General features: G+C 35.1%; 9 protein-coding genes across 9 annotated transcripts; 7 read left to right on the forward strand and 2 right to left on the reverse strand.

The window, feature by feature from the left end:
- Positions 1–94: 94 nt before the first annotated feature.
- On the forward strand, positions 95–643 carry NESG_01639 (uncharacterized protein; the record flags this gene model as incomplete). The annotated part of the gene is made up of 1 exon (XM_053049265.1): positions 95–643. The coding sequence occupies one exon, from the start codon at positions 95–97 to the stop codon at positions 641–643; it is 549 nt and encodes a 182-aa protein (XP_052904215.1).
- Positions 644–748: 105 nt separating this feature from the next.
- On the forward strand, positions 749–2023 carry NESG_01640 (uncharacterized protein; the record flags this gene model as incomplete). The annotated part of the gene is made up of 1 exon (XM_053049266.1): positions 749–2023. The coding sequence occupies one exon, from the start codon at positions 749–751 to the stop codon at positions 2021–2023; it is 1275 nt and encodes a 424-aa protein (XP_052904216.1).
- A 231-nt stretch (positions 2024–2254) lies between these two features.
- Positions 2255–2812, forward strand: NESG_01641 (uncharacterized protein; the record flags this gene model as incomplete). The annotated part of the gene is made up of 1 exon (XM_053049267.1): positions 2255–2812. One exon carries the CDS (start codon positions 2255–2257, stop codon positions 2810–2812), a length of 558 nt encoding a protein of 185 aa, XP_052904217.1.
- Positions 2813–3796: 984 nt separating this feature from the next.
- Positions 3797–5128, forward strand: NESG_01642 (uncharacterized protein; the record flags this gene model as incomplete). Its single annotated transcript, XM_053049268.1, has 1 exon — positions 3797–5128. The coding sequence occupies one exon, from the start codon at positions 3797–3799 to the stop codon at positions 5126–5128; it is 1332 nt and encodes a 443-aa protein (XP_052904218.1).
- An 807-nt stretch (positions 5129–5935) lies between these two features.
- NESG_01643 (uncharacterized protein) lies at positions 5936–8290 on the forward strand (the record flags this gene model as incomplete). The annotated part of the gene is made up of 1 exon (XM_053049269.1): positions 5936–8290. One exon carries the CDS (start codon positions 5936–5938, stop codon positions 8288–8290), a length of 2355 nt encoding a protein of 784 aa, XP_052904219.1.
- A 735-nt stretch (positions 8291–9025) lies between these two features.
- NESG_01644 (uncharacterized protein) lies at positions 9026–9334 on the reverse strand (the record flags this gene model as incomplete). Its single annotated transcript, XM_053049270.1, has 1 exon — positions 9026–9334. One exon carries the CDS (start codon positions 9332–9334, stop codon positions 9026–9028), a length of 309 nt encoding a protein of 102 aa, XP_052904220.1.
- Positions 9335–10225: 891 nt separating this feature from the next.
- On the forward strand, positions 10226–11305 carry NESG_01645 (uncharacterized protein; the record flags this gene model as incomplete). Its single annotated transcript, XM_053049271.1, has 1 exon — positions 10226–11305. The coding sequence occupies one exon, from the start codon at positions 10226–10228 to the stop codon at positions 11303–11305; it is 1080 nt and encodes a 359-aa protein (XP_052904221.1).
- Positions 11306–11817: 512 nt separating this feature from the next.
- Positions 11818–12519, reverse strand: NESG_01646 (uncharacterized protein; the record flags this gene model as incomplete). The annotated part of the gene is made up of 1 exon (XM_053049272.1): positions 11818–12519. The coding sequence occupies one exon, from the start codon at positions 12517–12519 to the stop codon at positions 11818–11820; it is 702 nt and encodes a 233-aa protein (XP_052904222.1).
- A 34-nt stretch (positions 12520–12553) lies between these two features.
- On the forward strand, positions 12554–13501 carry NESG_01647 (uncharacterized protein; the record flags this gene model as incomplete). The annotated part of the gene is made up of 1 exon (XM_053049273.1): positions 12554–13501. The coding sequence occupies one exon, from the start codon at positions 12554–12556 to the stop codon at positions 13499–13501; it is 948 nt and encodes a 315-aa protein (XP_052904223.1).
- Positions 13502–13521: the final 20 nt, after the last annotated feature.

A 13521-nucleotide genomic window follows, 5' to 3' on the forward strand; every position in this document is an offset into this window, starting at 1 on the left:
CTGTATGATTATTTTATAAGTTAAATGTCCTTCTATCTATATACTTCCTTGAGTATGTCCGTTATGAATAATTTGAAATTTGCCAAAAAAATTTATGTGCGGAAAGAAAAGTGTAGGCCGGGTGAAATCCATGCGGAGAAGAGCTAGTCCTGTTGAAGAAGCAAAGAATACTCCAGAAATAAGAGAGGATGAGATTAATCCTGACCTAAGGACATACTTTGATATCAACCATAATTTAAATCCACCATACAATGTTATACTGGATACTAACTTCGTGAATATGTCACTCAGAAGGAAAATAGAAATAGCTCCATCTCTTATATCCTGTCTATTCAGCAGAGTAAATATGTTTGTCACAGACTGCGTCATTGCAGAAATGGAGAAACTTGGGCGAGTGCATACTCTTGCCTTGAAAGTAATTAAAGGAGAGAAGTTTCAACGGCTTAAATGCGACCACCCTGGTATATACGCAGATAACTGCTTTGTTGAAAGAGTAAAACAACATCCCTGCTATATTATTGCAACCTGTGATAAAGAACTAAAACAAAGACTACGCCGTATACCAGGAGTACCAATTCTCTCAGTCCAAGGGAAGCAGTATTATGTTGAGTCACTCCCAGCCACTGGCCTGTTTAAATTCTGATCACATTTCAATAAATCTCATGAACCCATAGGAATTCACTTGTATACCACTGTCCTAGTGAATATTCTCATTGAAATAAATAGATTTCTTTTCTTTGAATTTTTAATGGAGCAAGAACAAGTGAGAAATTCAAGTTTCAATGGAGATGAAGTACTTATTGTAAATGGAGGATCATTCGGGGAAAGATTAAAGAATCTCATAAAAGAACAAGGAATTGAATCTGTTGAAACCATACGTACAAAAGACTCCATGAAAATAAAGAATAGATTATACCAGGCAGTTACTCATAGCATGGCTTCTGCACTGGATAGAGTGCAGTACTACGCAGACTACTCACTAAGACTAAAGTGTAAGTCTAAAGTAGACTGGAGCATACTAAGGGAGAAAATAAAGAAAAAAGTACATGAAATAGAGGCAAATAAGAGAGCACCAGAAGACATATATTCAATTGAGAAGAAAGGATCTGAAATATATATTAATGGGGAAGTCTGTAAGGCAAAGAATATAGTTGTAGTGAATACTTTAGAAAATACAGAAGAAATTAACCTGAATAACCTATGGATTAAACTAGTAGAGTTAGAGAGTACTTCTTTTTGTGTATTTTTAAGTGGTGGTGGTAAACAGACTGTAGAGACTGCTTCAATTCTCTCAGATTTAGGGTGTAAAGTATATTTATCACTGAAGGATACTGTACTTCTACCAGAGTGCGATACAAATATCCAGGAGAATATTAAAAATATACTTCTGGAGAAAGGCGTAACACTCTTCTTTGAGTCATCAGTAGAGATAGTTAATGAGTTAGACAGGACTTACACTGTGACTGTAAATACTTCTAATGGGTTTAGTCAAGTAGTCAAGGATATAGACTATTATTTCACTGAGAGAGAATATTCTTTAGAGATAAATATAATGGAAAGTCAAAGGATACTAAGTGTATCTGAGCCAGGAAAGAACATTGGGAAGGCAGAGGTAGAAGTACTTAATAACTTGTTTCCATCTGAATTCTCAAAGGATAAGAAGTACTTTCCTTTGGTGCCTACATATATCTATACAAGCCCTCCTGCTGCAGCTGTTGGGTACACTGAAGCCATGGCAAGAAAGAACTTTCCTTCAGTGCGTGTTGTAAACCCGAAGTTCAGAGGATTATTCTACTCAGTCTGCCAGAATAAAGTACCAACGGATTATAAGCTTGTGTTTGCCTTGGATACTGCAGAGAATCCGCAGAAGGAGAGACTCGTTGGATTGCATCTATTTGGGGCAAGTAGCATCGATGCAATTAAAGGGTTTTCTATAGGTATGTACTGCGGAATATCCCCAGAGGATATTTTGAAAACAATCCCAATCCATCCGACTTCATCAGAAGAAGTTATTACAGGATAGTGTTATATTCCTTAGATAATTCAAGTATGCTAAGTTATATTAATCTGTATGTACTGGTTTTCTGTCATATTACTATTTAGATATTTCTTTGGATTTTTATGAAAGTTAATTTACGTAATAATAACAAACTCTTCTGTTAGTAAACTTACAATATTTACTAATTTGAAATAAACTGATCTGTTTGTATGCATAATACAAAGCTATATAAATAAACTGAGGTTGAATAATACAATGAATACGAAAAACAAAAGAAGTATCAGCAGTATAAAGAAAAATAGACCAGCCATATACAAGTTAATACTCTTTTTCTATATATACGCATACACTACGGCTACATTAGATGATATAACCCGAATGAACCCAGATAATAATGACCAGATGGAGACTTCAAAAAACCAAAATAATTTTGAAAGAAACCCTTCACTGGATACTTCTTTAAAAAGCACTTCTGAACAGAATAGCACTGAATTCTCAAATTCAGATCAACAATCATACGAGTGGGATTATCCTTTCAATGGACTTTTTGTATTACAGGAAGATAATACAGAACTAGTTGGTTTAAATCCATTATTAAAGAATGAGCTTAATTTAAAATTAGAAAACATATTCAAACAGTTAGACTTGTTGAATGGAGATATCCAGAAGGAGTATTTTAAGCTTTTTGAGATTAGAAAGAAAATAGAAAGACTATATAAGCTGGTAGATGAAAGAGTAATAGAAGAGCAAATACTTCTTACAAATTTAAAAATAGCAAAAGAGAAGTACTCTAAAGGCTTTAAAGAGGAATAATTCTATGCTGAATTGGAAATAATTATGTAAGAATTTAAGATACTCCTTATACTAAGTCTTCTATTGTGGAACTTGCACAAAAAAGCTTTTTATAGGGATAGGTTTTGTATGCATATAAGACATATAATGGCAGTGACATGTCACAGTGGTGGAAGCTATTTAAAGAAGAACTTTCATTCATGTCATGCGGGTATGGCTGGGATATTTTGCTTTGATTTTTTAGTAAATGCCTCTGTCATTTATTTTTTGCTCTCTCAAGTAGAATTTTATCTGTCTTTATAGTGGATTTCTTATCTTGGGATAGTGAAGACTTTTTAATCTTTGTTGATATAAGAAATCTCTGAAGGCATAGCAAAATTACCACAGTCAGATATGCTATTGACTATAATAACAATTTAATCTGTCTTTGTTTACTTTTATAGATAAGATCAGTTAATTAGTTTGTTTACTTTGATAAACGACAGAATTAACTTAAAAACAAAATTAAACAGTTCAGTCTTCAATAAATACTAAAGTCTAAAAATAATTCCTTTTAAGGAATCAATTACAAGTATTACTACTATCTTTCTATAAACCTAATAAACCTAATAAACTCTTTTCTGCTTAGAACAAAGAAATACGTTATTAAGTTTTTCTTGCATATTTAAATTCCACTTCTAAATGCAATAGCATGGGTGCAGCAGTATACATACGTATTATTACGTTCTGTATATAGAATTGTTTATATTAGGGGAATATCTGGCTGTATTTGTGTCTAGTGGGTTTACTATGGTTATAGACTATCTATTTTCTAGTCCTAAAAGGTACTAAAATAGATTATAATGAAGTATTCAGATTATACTTCTGGTTGTGCTTTGTAATAAACTTCCATTTACTTGACTAATTAATAGTGTTATTCTATGCTATTTGTCTACTCTGCTGGATATTTGAAAATGAAAGTGCAGGATTTCTTCTAATAAAGAATTAATACTTTGTATTTTTTAAATGTACGACCTGGCGGTAATAGGAGGAGGGAGTGGTGGCCTGGCACTTTCTAAAAGGGCAGCTGCAGTCTATGGGAAGAAAGTCTTGCTCGTTGAGAAGGATGCCATGGGAGGTACTTGTGTAAACACCGGGTGCATTCCAAAGAAGATGCTTTATAATCTGGCATCTTTAAATACGGAGGGAAAGTGTTTATACGGAGACCAGAAGACAGAGCATAATTGGAAGGAATTTAGAGAGAAGAGAGATAAATATATCCACTTTCTTAATGAAATGTACATAAAAAGGAATGAAAAGGACGAAGTTACAACTGCTAAGGGAACTGCAGTGATTGGTAAAGATTCAATCAATGTGGGTGAAGATATTTATGCAGCGAAAGTGACAGTTCTTGCTATGGGATCTAGACCAAGTACTTTGGAGTGCACTGGAAAGGAGAATTTCATGACAAGCGATGACTTTTTCAAGTTTGATGAAGTCCCTGCAAGTATAGTCATCATAGGCACAGGATACATTGCAATTGAAACAGCATGTGTACTTCAGGAATTTGGCTGTAAGGTGACTCTGGTGGCAAGGAGAACAGGTGTACTAAGGGCCTTTGATGAAATGATACAGAAAGGTGTGCAGGATAGTCTTATGCGCAAAGGAATCCGTTTGATTGAGAAAGTAACTGTCACTCATGTAGAAAAAGTCAGTGAAGGCGTTAGAATAACACTTGCATCCGAGAGTGGAAGTGAAATAATCTCAGCAGAGAAGGTCATCTGTGCAATTGGAAGGCATGCGAATACAGAGGCAGTGATGAACCCAGAGATAAAAAAGACTCAGTATGGGTTCATAGATACAGATGACTTCTTTCAGACAACTTATAGAAATGTATATGCAATTGGAGACATAACCATGGATCAGCACATGCTTACACCCGTGGCAATATTCTGTGGAAGGCGACTAGCTGACTATTTGTATAAAAATACAGTTAAGAGGACCCTGAAGGAATTAGTTCAGTCTGTTCCTACAGTTGTATTTTCATACCCTCCTGCTGGCTCAGTTGGATACACAGAAGAACAAGCCAGAAATATAAAAGATTCTGTGTCTGTGAAGGAGTTTCAGCTCTTCCACCCAGCATCTCTTTTTTCCAGCCAAAAGAACACATATAAATTTATAGTGTGCAATGAGACATCTGAAATATGCGGAATTCACGTGTATGGCTATGAGTGTGATGAGATTCTTCAGGGATATTCTGTGCTAGTGCGAAATAATATTACATATCCTCAAATGTCTGAATATTTCCAGTCGATTGGTGCGGATCCATATGACATTCTATCAGGCGTGTTTGAATAAATAGATATTTATAGCCAAAATAGAATTATTTGTAGCCTAGTAATGCATCCAGTATTCTTGCTGTGAATATGGCCATAAGTGACTAAATTCTTAGTCTTTTAAATTCGGGTTATTCTTTGGTTTTCCTTGTCTTATGGGAATGAAATTCTCTTTTCAGGTCAGCAGTATAGATTTGTGTTGATTATTTTCTTTCTGGTTTGACTGCAAAACAATACACTACAAGGGGCTCTCTTTGTTTACAGAATAGTATCTTATACCTTTTGGTTTGTTGACACTCACTATCACATCACCTGAGATAGTGTATTTATTTATGTGTTTGTTTTGAAGCATATTACTGATATATTGCTGACTAAGAGATCTATAAATATACGATGAGAAATAAATTATATCCAAGTTTAGTATGACTAAGTCTAATACTTCAGATAAACCCAGATATTATTTCAATTATTCTACTGTAATACAAGAATTCTTTAAGCATATCATAAATCATACAGATTCTTTTTACAAATATCTTAATCACAGTGATATTTAGTTGTATATTGCAATAATATGGCATTTTTAGTTTAAACTGTAGAAATAAGAGATCTAGTAAATGCAGTTTAGTACGCTCAAATAGTAAAATCTAGAGAAAAGTGGTTGTCTCTATCTTTCAAATCTACTTGCCTGCTAAGTTCTGCACTTGCAAATGTATTTTTCCTAAAATATATTTCGATGAAAAAAAACTCTTCCTGAAATTTCTCTAATATTAAAACACTATCAATCTGATTTTAGAAAGAAAATATAAATAGAAGGATAAATTGGAAAATTATGAGATTCTTAAGGAATGTACTCTTTCTACTAGTAGAAACAGAAAGTGTTTTTTGTGCAGTATATAATCCGATATTCATAAGCCCTAATACATTTGAAACAGCGAATCCAGCCCTTTTGATTGAGCCTTCTAGACATGAACGGCATGCAGGAAAAAGAAGAGAATTGCAGTATAAATTAGACAATAACTATGCTGTACGCAATGGACTTGAATATATAGAAGATGCCTTTGACCAAAATAAAAGAGAAACCCTCTATGAGCCAGGCCTTCCTAAGTCAAACCCGAATGAAAATGGATTTGAAGTCTCTGAGAAAAATCCATACATAAGACAAATTCTATTCACAGATCTTCATGAAACAATAAGCAAAAACAAAGATAAGTATCGCGAGTGTAGGAACTTACTAGACATATTACAGGCCCCTCGGAAAATAAAGTCAGTGGGTCCTGATGAGTTCTATTTATATGGAGAAGACTACAGAGAAATAAATCCAAAGGTCTGCTCTTTTATGGTAATAAGCTGCATGGACCCTTCTGAATACAAATATCTGAAAAACCTGCTTGACACAGCACCAAACTATACGCGCCCAGATATTAAGAAGAAGTTCAGATATCGGTGCGATGCTATGCCCAAGAACCTGGAGTCATATTCTGTTGAGATGCGGATAAGAGAAAGCTCTTACACTATAACTAAGTTTTATGAAAAATTGCAAGATGTACGGAGTGTTTTGTACAATGCATTAGAGAGCAGCAGAATGGATGCACAAGCAATTGATGCCTTTTGGGATCACCAAGTAATGGTACGAACCTTCTACTCTTACATAGCCAGTCAGCTGAAGGTCTTTTTGGAAATTCAAAGGAAATTTATTTATAGCGATGCAGCAGTAGAAGAAATTAGCAAAGTTAGAAAAAGAGGAGACACTATTACAAACAGCAGCGAGATATATGAGATGCGAGAAAAACACATCAATGAAAACAAAGATTTGTTCTACCCTGAGATTGAAAATATGTACTATGGCAAGGCAGCAACACTAAACATGATATACCAAGTAAAGGGACTGTTCCCACATATTGAAACAGTCTATAAACATCTAAGAAATAGCGATGTTAATGGAGAATCTATCGTAGATGGGTGTACATTTTTGGTAGAAAAGGCAAATGTTCTGAGCAATTTTACTGAAGCCTACAACCTAGTGCTTGACTTTGACCCGTACACAATTGATAATAAGGCTTCTATTGAGGCACAGAAAAGAATGAAAGCTGGGATTTCTTCGCTTTTAAACATTATATATGACCTATGTGAGCGTATTGAGGCTGAATTTACAGAGACTATGATGAAGTTATCTAGCTTGATTGCAAATAATCCAGAAGAACCATCTGCATATGTACTTAAACAGCATGAGTCTATAGATGATTACTTATTCGTGCGCCAGTTTTCATCTTGTATATCAGTGCTTGATGAAATAGGCATTGCAATTGTTAAATTATATAACTGTATTCTAAGACAGCACCTTGTTGAAGCAGGAAGCCATACTTTATATGGGTTTACTTATATTCATGATTATGTTGACAGTGAGAAGCAATACAAGGATTCTATTCTAAAAAATCCTAAAGTCTATCAACCAATTGCCCCATTAGAAAGGGTTCCAGCGTGTGCAGACTCAGTCCCGTCTATTTCAAACAGGCAGAGAAATCCACTAGCACACCCTTCTATAAATAGAGCTGAAACTGCATCAAGGAATCTTCGTTCTGATAAAAGAAATAGAGAGTATGATCCACACCATGCCTCAACTCCCACAGGAAACTATCCTTTGAATGATAATAATAGCCACAAGACGCAAAGTGCAAAAAAGCATTCTTCTGAAGAGAATAATTCTAATAATGGAGGAGAGAGATATCATGACAATAATCAGCGTGAAATAAATTTCCTAGTGAGAAAGGATACCTCTAACCCAAAGCATAAGCATAAGGTAGAAGTTCTAGACAGCCACGGTCACTTGTATGAAGATGCCGTCAACCAGCAGGCCGTTAAATCTGAAGAAGATGAGAGTGGTGATGTCTATTACTATAGAGATGAAAACATTGGGGATATCTTTACAGATGTAGGAAATAAACATGTGGATAATTATTCGTATGAAGATGGCGCCAATCAGCAGGTCTTTGAATATGCAGAAGATGAGAATAGTCGCGATTATTCATATGAAGATGATACTAATGAGGGCGACTTTGAGTCTGCGGAAGAAGGAGATAGCAATTCTGATACTTATTCATATGAAGATGATACTAGTGAGGAAGACTTTGAATCTTCCGAAGAAAGAAGCTTTAATAAGCATTGGTATGAAAATCACCAGAAATAGTTTTTGTGCTAAAGTCACTGCAGCCTCAAAGCTTTCTTACTATAAAAAGCTCCAAAATAAAATGGCTGCAATAATACTAGCCAAAGTGTGCATTCAGAACCCGAAACCCGAATACTAAATTGGACTCTGTAAAGAGTAGAAAATAGTGGCGTATTTAAGACAAGTTCTGAAAAAGAATAACAGTCAATGATCCTCCCAAGAGGCTAATAAAGATTGTTTACTTAACTTCTATTTTTATTAAGTTGCTATTCCCATGCCATGGCTTTTTCCTGCTAGCACGCCATAGTATATTATATAGAGCATGCAATTTCTATTGAATGGATCCTTTGCTTGCATATATGCCTTTCAAATGGATATTCTCTTAATGTGTATGCTTAGACAACCTTTTAATTATATATATTTGCGTGTACTTGGAAGCTACCATTTGTTTCAGTATATTTGCAGTTGAAGGCGATGCCTTTCTCTTAGAAAAAATGCTTTTTATGCTGCTGCTTTCGAGTCACCTGCACTATTTAACATTAAACAATAATATGGCTTTTGAATAGCTCTAATGTATACGTATTAAATATATACGCATTGGGTTCTGTGCAAAAATAAACAAAATAGTTCTATACCGTGGTAAGAATTTCCAGCTGCACTATATATAAAGAACAAGAGGTGGGAGTGCAGATATATTTGGCTGCTAAAGGTTTATTCTATAAATACTACACAGAATACAGGCCTGTGGCCTGCCTTCTATTCCTTCTCAATTGCATCATATTCGAAGGGCTTTCTTGCTTTCTTTAGCTCTTCGTTGGTCACCAAAAGCTCCTTAGCCCTTGTATACTTTCTTCTATCTCTTTTTATAGTGTACATAAGATCATCTGTTTTTGTTCTTCCTCTGCATTTAGATACATTTTTTGCCTTTTCCAGAATATTCGTCAGATAGTGGCAGAGATAGTCGTGGATTACGGTTGCTGAGTCAAGTCTTGGGTTCATAGTATCCCCAAGTGAATACATCAGCATACGTATTTCTCGTATGAAATTTGGCTTTCTCTCTTTCATTAAAAAAAATATTACTCAAGCAAGAATACTTGTTGTTCAAGCTGTGATATTACTGCAAAGCAGATATTCCTATCCAGGTGCCTATTTAGTAGCTAAATTACTAGTTTATCCGGATATTTTACTTATGTATGCCTAGCAAAGTATAAAACAGCTGTATTTGAGTGCTGTTATATGCTGTCCTAAGCTATAGCATTCTACATCATAAAATATTCCTAAATGTGTGCCAATAAACAAGCAGATTTGAAAATTAATGTGTATGCAGGCATATTTTGTAGAGTTATGTAAATTCTAGATGTAGTTTCTTGTATTGTGCTTATATTATGCTTTTTCATCTTTCTGGAATTATCAAATTTAATGTGTTTCTTTTTATAAAACAAAGTGTATACTATTGTCAAATATAAATTTATATTTTAGAAGGTTTAGTAGAAAATTTAGAGGAGAGAACACGAAAATAGAGAAACTGTGCAAATTGAAAGGGCATGTAGGGATATAGACAGAGACAGAAACAAGATATATATAAAGGCAAAAGCATGAAAGAAGCTAAATAAGAACAAAACCGCCTTGAAATAATCTGTCTTTGAATAACTTAGCAGTGGGGTTTAAGAAGTTTCATCCCTGTTATTGCACAGTAACAAAATATTGTTCGAAAGAGCTATAGCTATAGGCTGTTTATGAAGGCGTATCACTCGATTTTATCATAGATTTACTTCTTTTTCATGCACATTGTAGTTTTAGTTAAGCTTATTTGGCAATAAATTGCATAGAAGATCATTCTGATAAAAGAATTAGAGAAATCAAAAGATTGCACTAGTTAATATAACGCAAAGATCAGTACAAAAAATACAACATATATAGAAAAGCTTAAAATCTATATTTTTATATTAATTACGTATGAAAAAAGAAAGCATATCTATAGAAAAGCAGGGCCCTCGCATAAAATATAGGGCACCTCCAGCACCTCCTTCTCTATCCGCAGATGAGCTAATCAGGGCGCGCAGGTCATATATAACTTTGGCTAGGCCGCGCCAGTCATATAATGAAAGCCTGAACAATACAGCGCTGCATCAACCTCAACCATACAATACTAGTCAAAGGGACTTCTTTGTTGCAGATAATGAGAATGACTCAAGTACTAAGCCGCTGTCCAGACAAAAAAGACAAAAGAGAGGCAGCCAGCACTCAGGCGGAAACCGGGATATTCCATGCATTTGCAGTCCAATAGAAAGATACTTTTCCCGCATAGTTCAAAAGCTATTTATTAAGTTTATTTTTCCTCTTCAGCTTTACATATCATTGGGATATTGTATTTTTATACTAAGCAATTGGATCGGAATAGTAATGATTTACAGAGTTAACATGGAGGAATTTCCTCTTTTAACATATGGTGGTGTATTTTTTGACAACACTGTTATTGCAGGAGCAGCAGGCCTTCTAATATACTTGTACAGCATTATGAGGTACAACTATTATATTAGGAGAAGCCCCTACATGATGAAATGCTTTATGAAGATGCTCACCATTATACTCGCTACTAGCATGGTTTTCTTAATTATTAAGGTCATTAATATAAAGCTTATAACAATAATTAATGAGCATGCGATATGGCCTTTTCTAATGTACACGTTCATTTTATTAACAGGCATAGGGTCTGTTCTGGGAATATGCGAAAAGTGGCTGTTAAATTGCCGAAGATCAAAGAAGTTTGCATTCTTTAACCCATTTGGGGGAATAGAAAGCTTTTTATATTATTTGACCCACTTTGCCACATGTGTGGTTATGGTTTTAGTGACTATTTTTATTTTAAGTAATTACAACGAGGCTAAAACTCAGAAGGATTTCAACCCAAAGTCAAACATTGTTTTTCCTAGATTTATAGAAGAGCTGCCTTTTTTCTTCTCGAATTCATTTAATGAAACAAACATATTGTATGATAAAGTAAATCATACAAATAATGCTTCTATGAAAACATAGCTAAGAATAAGCTCTGTTTATGCTGCCATTGTTTTGGTACTATGCCAATGCGTTGTTTCATTTAAAAGACTAGTTCTTTTTGCTTAGCACACTAACTAAACAGCTTTATTCTAAAATATTATTGTAGTTTTAATACTTTTATACTAATACTTTTCATTTTTATAGCTATATAGAAGTTCTTAAATAAGCTTGAACACAGTTGCATGATTTTAAAGGAGAACAACAAAGGCTTCTCATATACTAAACACATGTCTGCCACTTTAAACAGTATATCGTATTTAAAGTTCAATAGAATCTAAAGAGACATAGTTCTGCATAGAGAATTATAAAGAGAGCTAGTAAATCCACAATCCAGACAGAAACTCATTCTGTGCTATGCTTTATTTTTATGCTTCTATTAAGGCTCAAGAGGATAAAAATCATATTTAGTCCAAAAGCAAAGGATATTAACTATAGGCACTCTGCTAGTGTGTATACTCTGGCACTAAAACTACCTACAAAGTATTTTATATTTATTCATTACAGTTAGGGGTTTTTCTATACACAGAGAGCGCATTTCTAAATTGCTTTGAGTTATGCAGGTTCGCAGAGTGGCACTCTAGAAGATCTCTTTCCTGCACAAAAGACGGGAAAAGTGGCTCATCTGAAGTATATTCTATATATCTATCCCGTATGTGCACTGGAAGCGATGAAAGATCAAGGTCTATCTCGTGCGATGCCCATGGGTTCTCTCCTGCAAGGTGCAGTTGAATAAGAGTATAGAATAGAATCTCCTCTCTATCTTTGTTCTTTGACTTTCTAATGTTTGCTAGATATTCCTTGAACACAAAATGAAAGGCAGATACATTGTTCTCGCATTGCTTAAAGACATCAAGAGAGTAGCTGTATATTCCTTTGTATACAAATACATCAGTGTACACTTCTTTAATTAGTGCTTTATAAAAAGACTCTGCAGTGGCATAAGATAGAAGAACTGAAAGCCTAGCAAGCACTAAAAGACATCTTCTAAGCAGTTCTTGCTTGTTTTCCTTTTCTGCAATGGTTTTAAGCGCAGAAGCACAGGCGTATGCTGCGCTGTATTTCCTTCCATTTGAAAGCACCTGGATGTCTTTCCACAGAACATCCTTTGTCTTGCCTTTTGTGCAGTAGTTCTGCTGGAGAGTGTTCTCTGGGGATAGTCTAAGCAGCTCTAACTGAAGAATCTTTAAAGACATAAAAATTTATTTCTCTGAGTACTACTAAGGATAAATGCGATGTCTTATTGTCGTAAAGAACAGAAAGGAGCTTCAAGAATACGAAAAAAGTCTAAAGACTAAAATAGAGGAGATATGCAGTGTGGACGTATCTGATGTGCCAGAAATGTATGCAGAGCAGGTTTTGTACAGAAACACAGATTACAAAGCAATTATTCTATTCCTAGGGGATGGAACCGTCCTTAAGACGCTTTCTATTTGCACAGCAATAAAGAATTATTTTGAGACTGCAGAATATATCTGCATGGATAGAAGGGTGCCAATGGTGAAGGGAGAAATCCAAAGAAACCCAGTAGTCAGTAAGGACAGAGATTATACCCCTATGATATTCTCCTTTGATCATGGGACCAGGGGGCGGCTCTGCAATATTAAGGAGAAGATGACGAAAGAAGGAGAAAATACTCTTCAGAATTTAATAACTGCCATGTGTATGGATGATTTTGAGGAAATAGATAGGCTATACAGGGACTGCACCATAAAAAGACGCAGGCTGCTTCTTAACCAAAGCGTATATGCACTCAATGAAATATACATATATCAGAGAGAAAAGGGGCTGCTTGGAGCCCTTTCCATCTCAATTGACTCACAGTTAACACATCAGGCTGTTAGATGTGATGGTGTAATTATTAGCACACCCACTGGGTCTAGTGGCTACAACGCATCTGCCAATGGGCCAATTCTGCATGGGGCTGTTGAAGGAGTTGTTATTACATTTGTGTGCCCTGCTGATAAAAAGGCCCCATCATTTGTTGTGTCTTCAGATTGCACAATAACTGTGAAAAGTCCTTGTGGAATAGTCCCTTTGAACGGTGTGATTGATGGGTGTCTTCATATCAAGGACTCTGAATTTATGATTAGCATGAAGGAATCAGGAGATGTATACTTTGCGGATGTGTCATATAATAAAATGCACTCTGATTTTATGGAGGCAATTAAGGAGTAATACCCCGAGAATATTTGAAT

This window comes from Nematocida ausubeli (assembly GCF_000738915.1).
Source record: "Nematocida ausubeli strain ERTm6 chromosome Unknown supercont2.4, whole genome shotgun sequence".
NCBI lineage: Eukaryota > Fungi > Microsporidia > Nematocida > Nematocida ausubeli.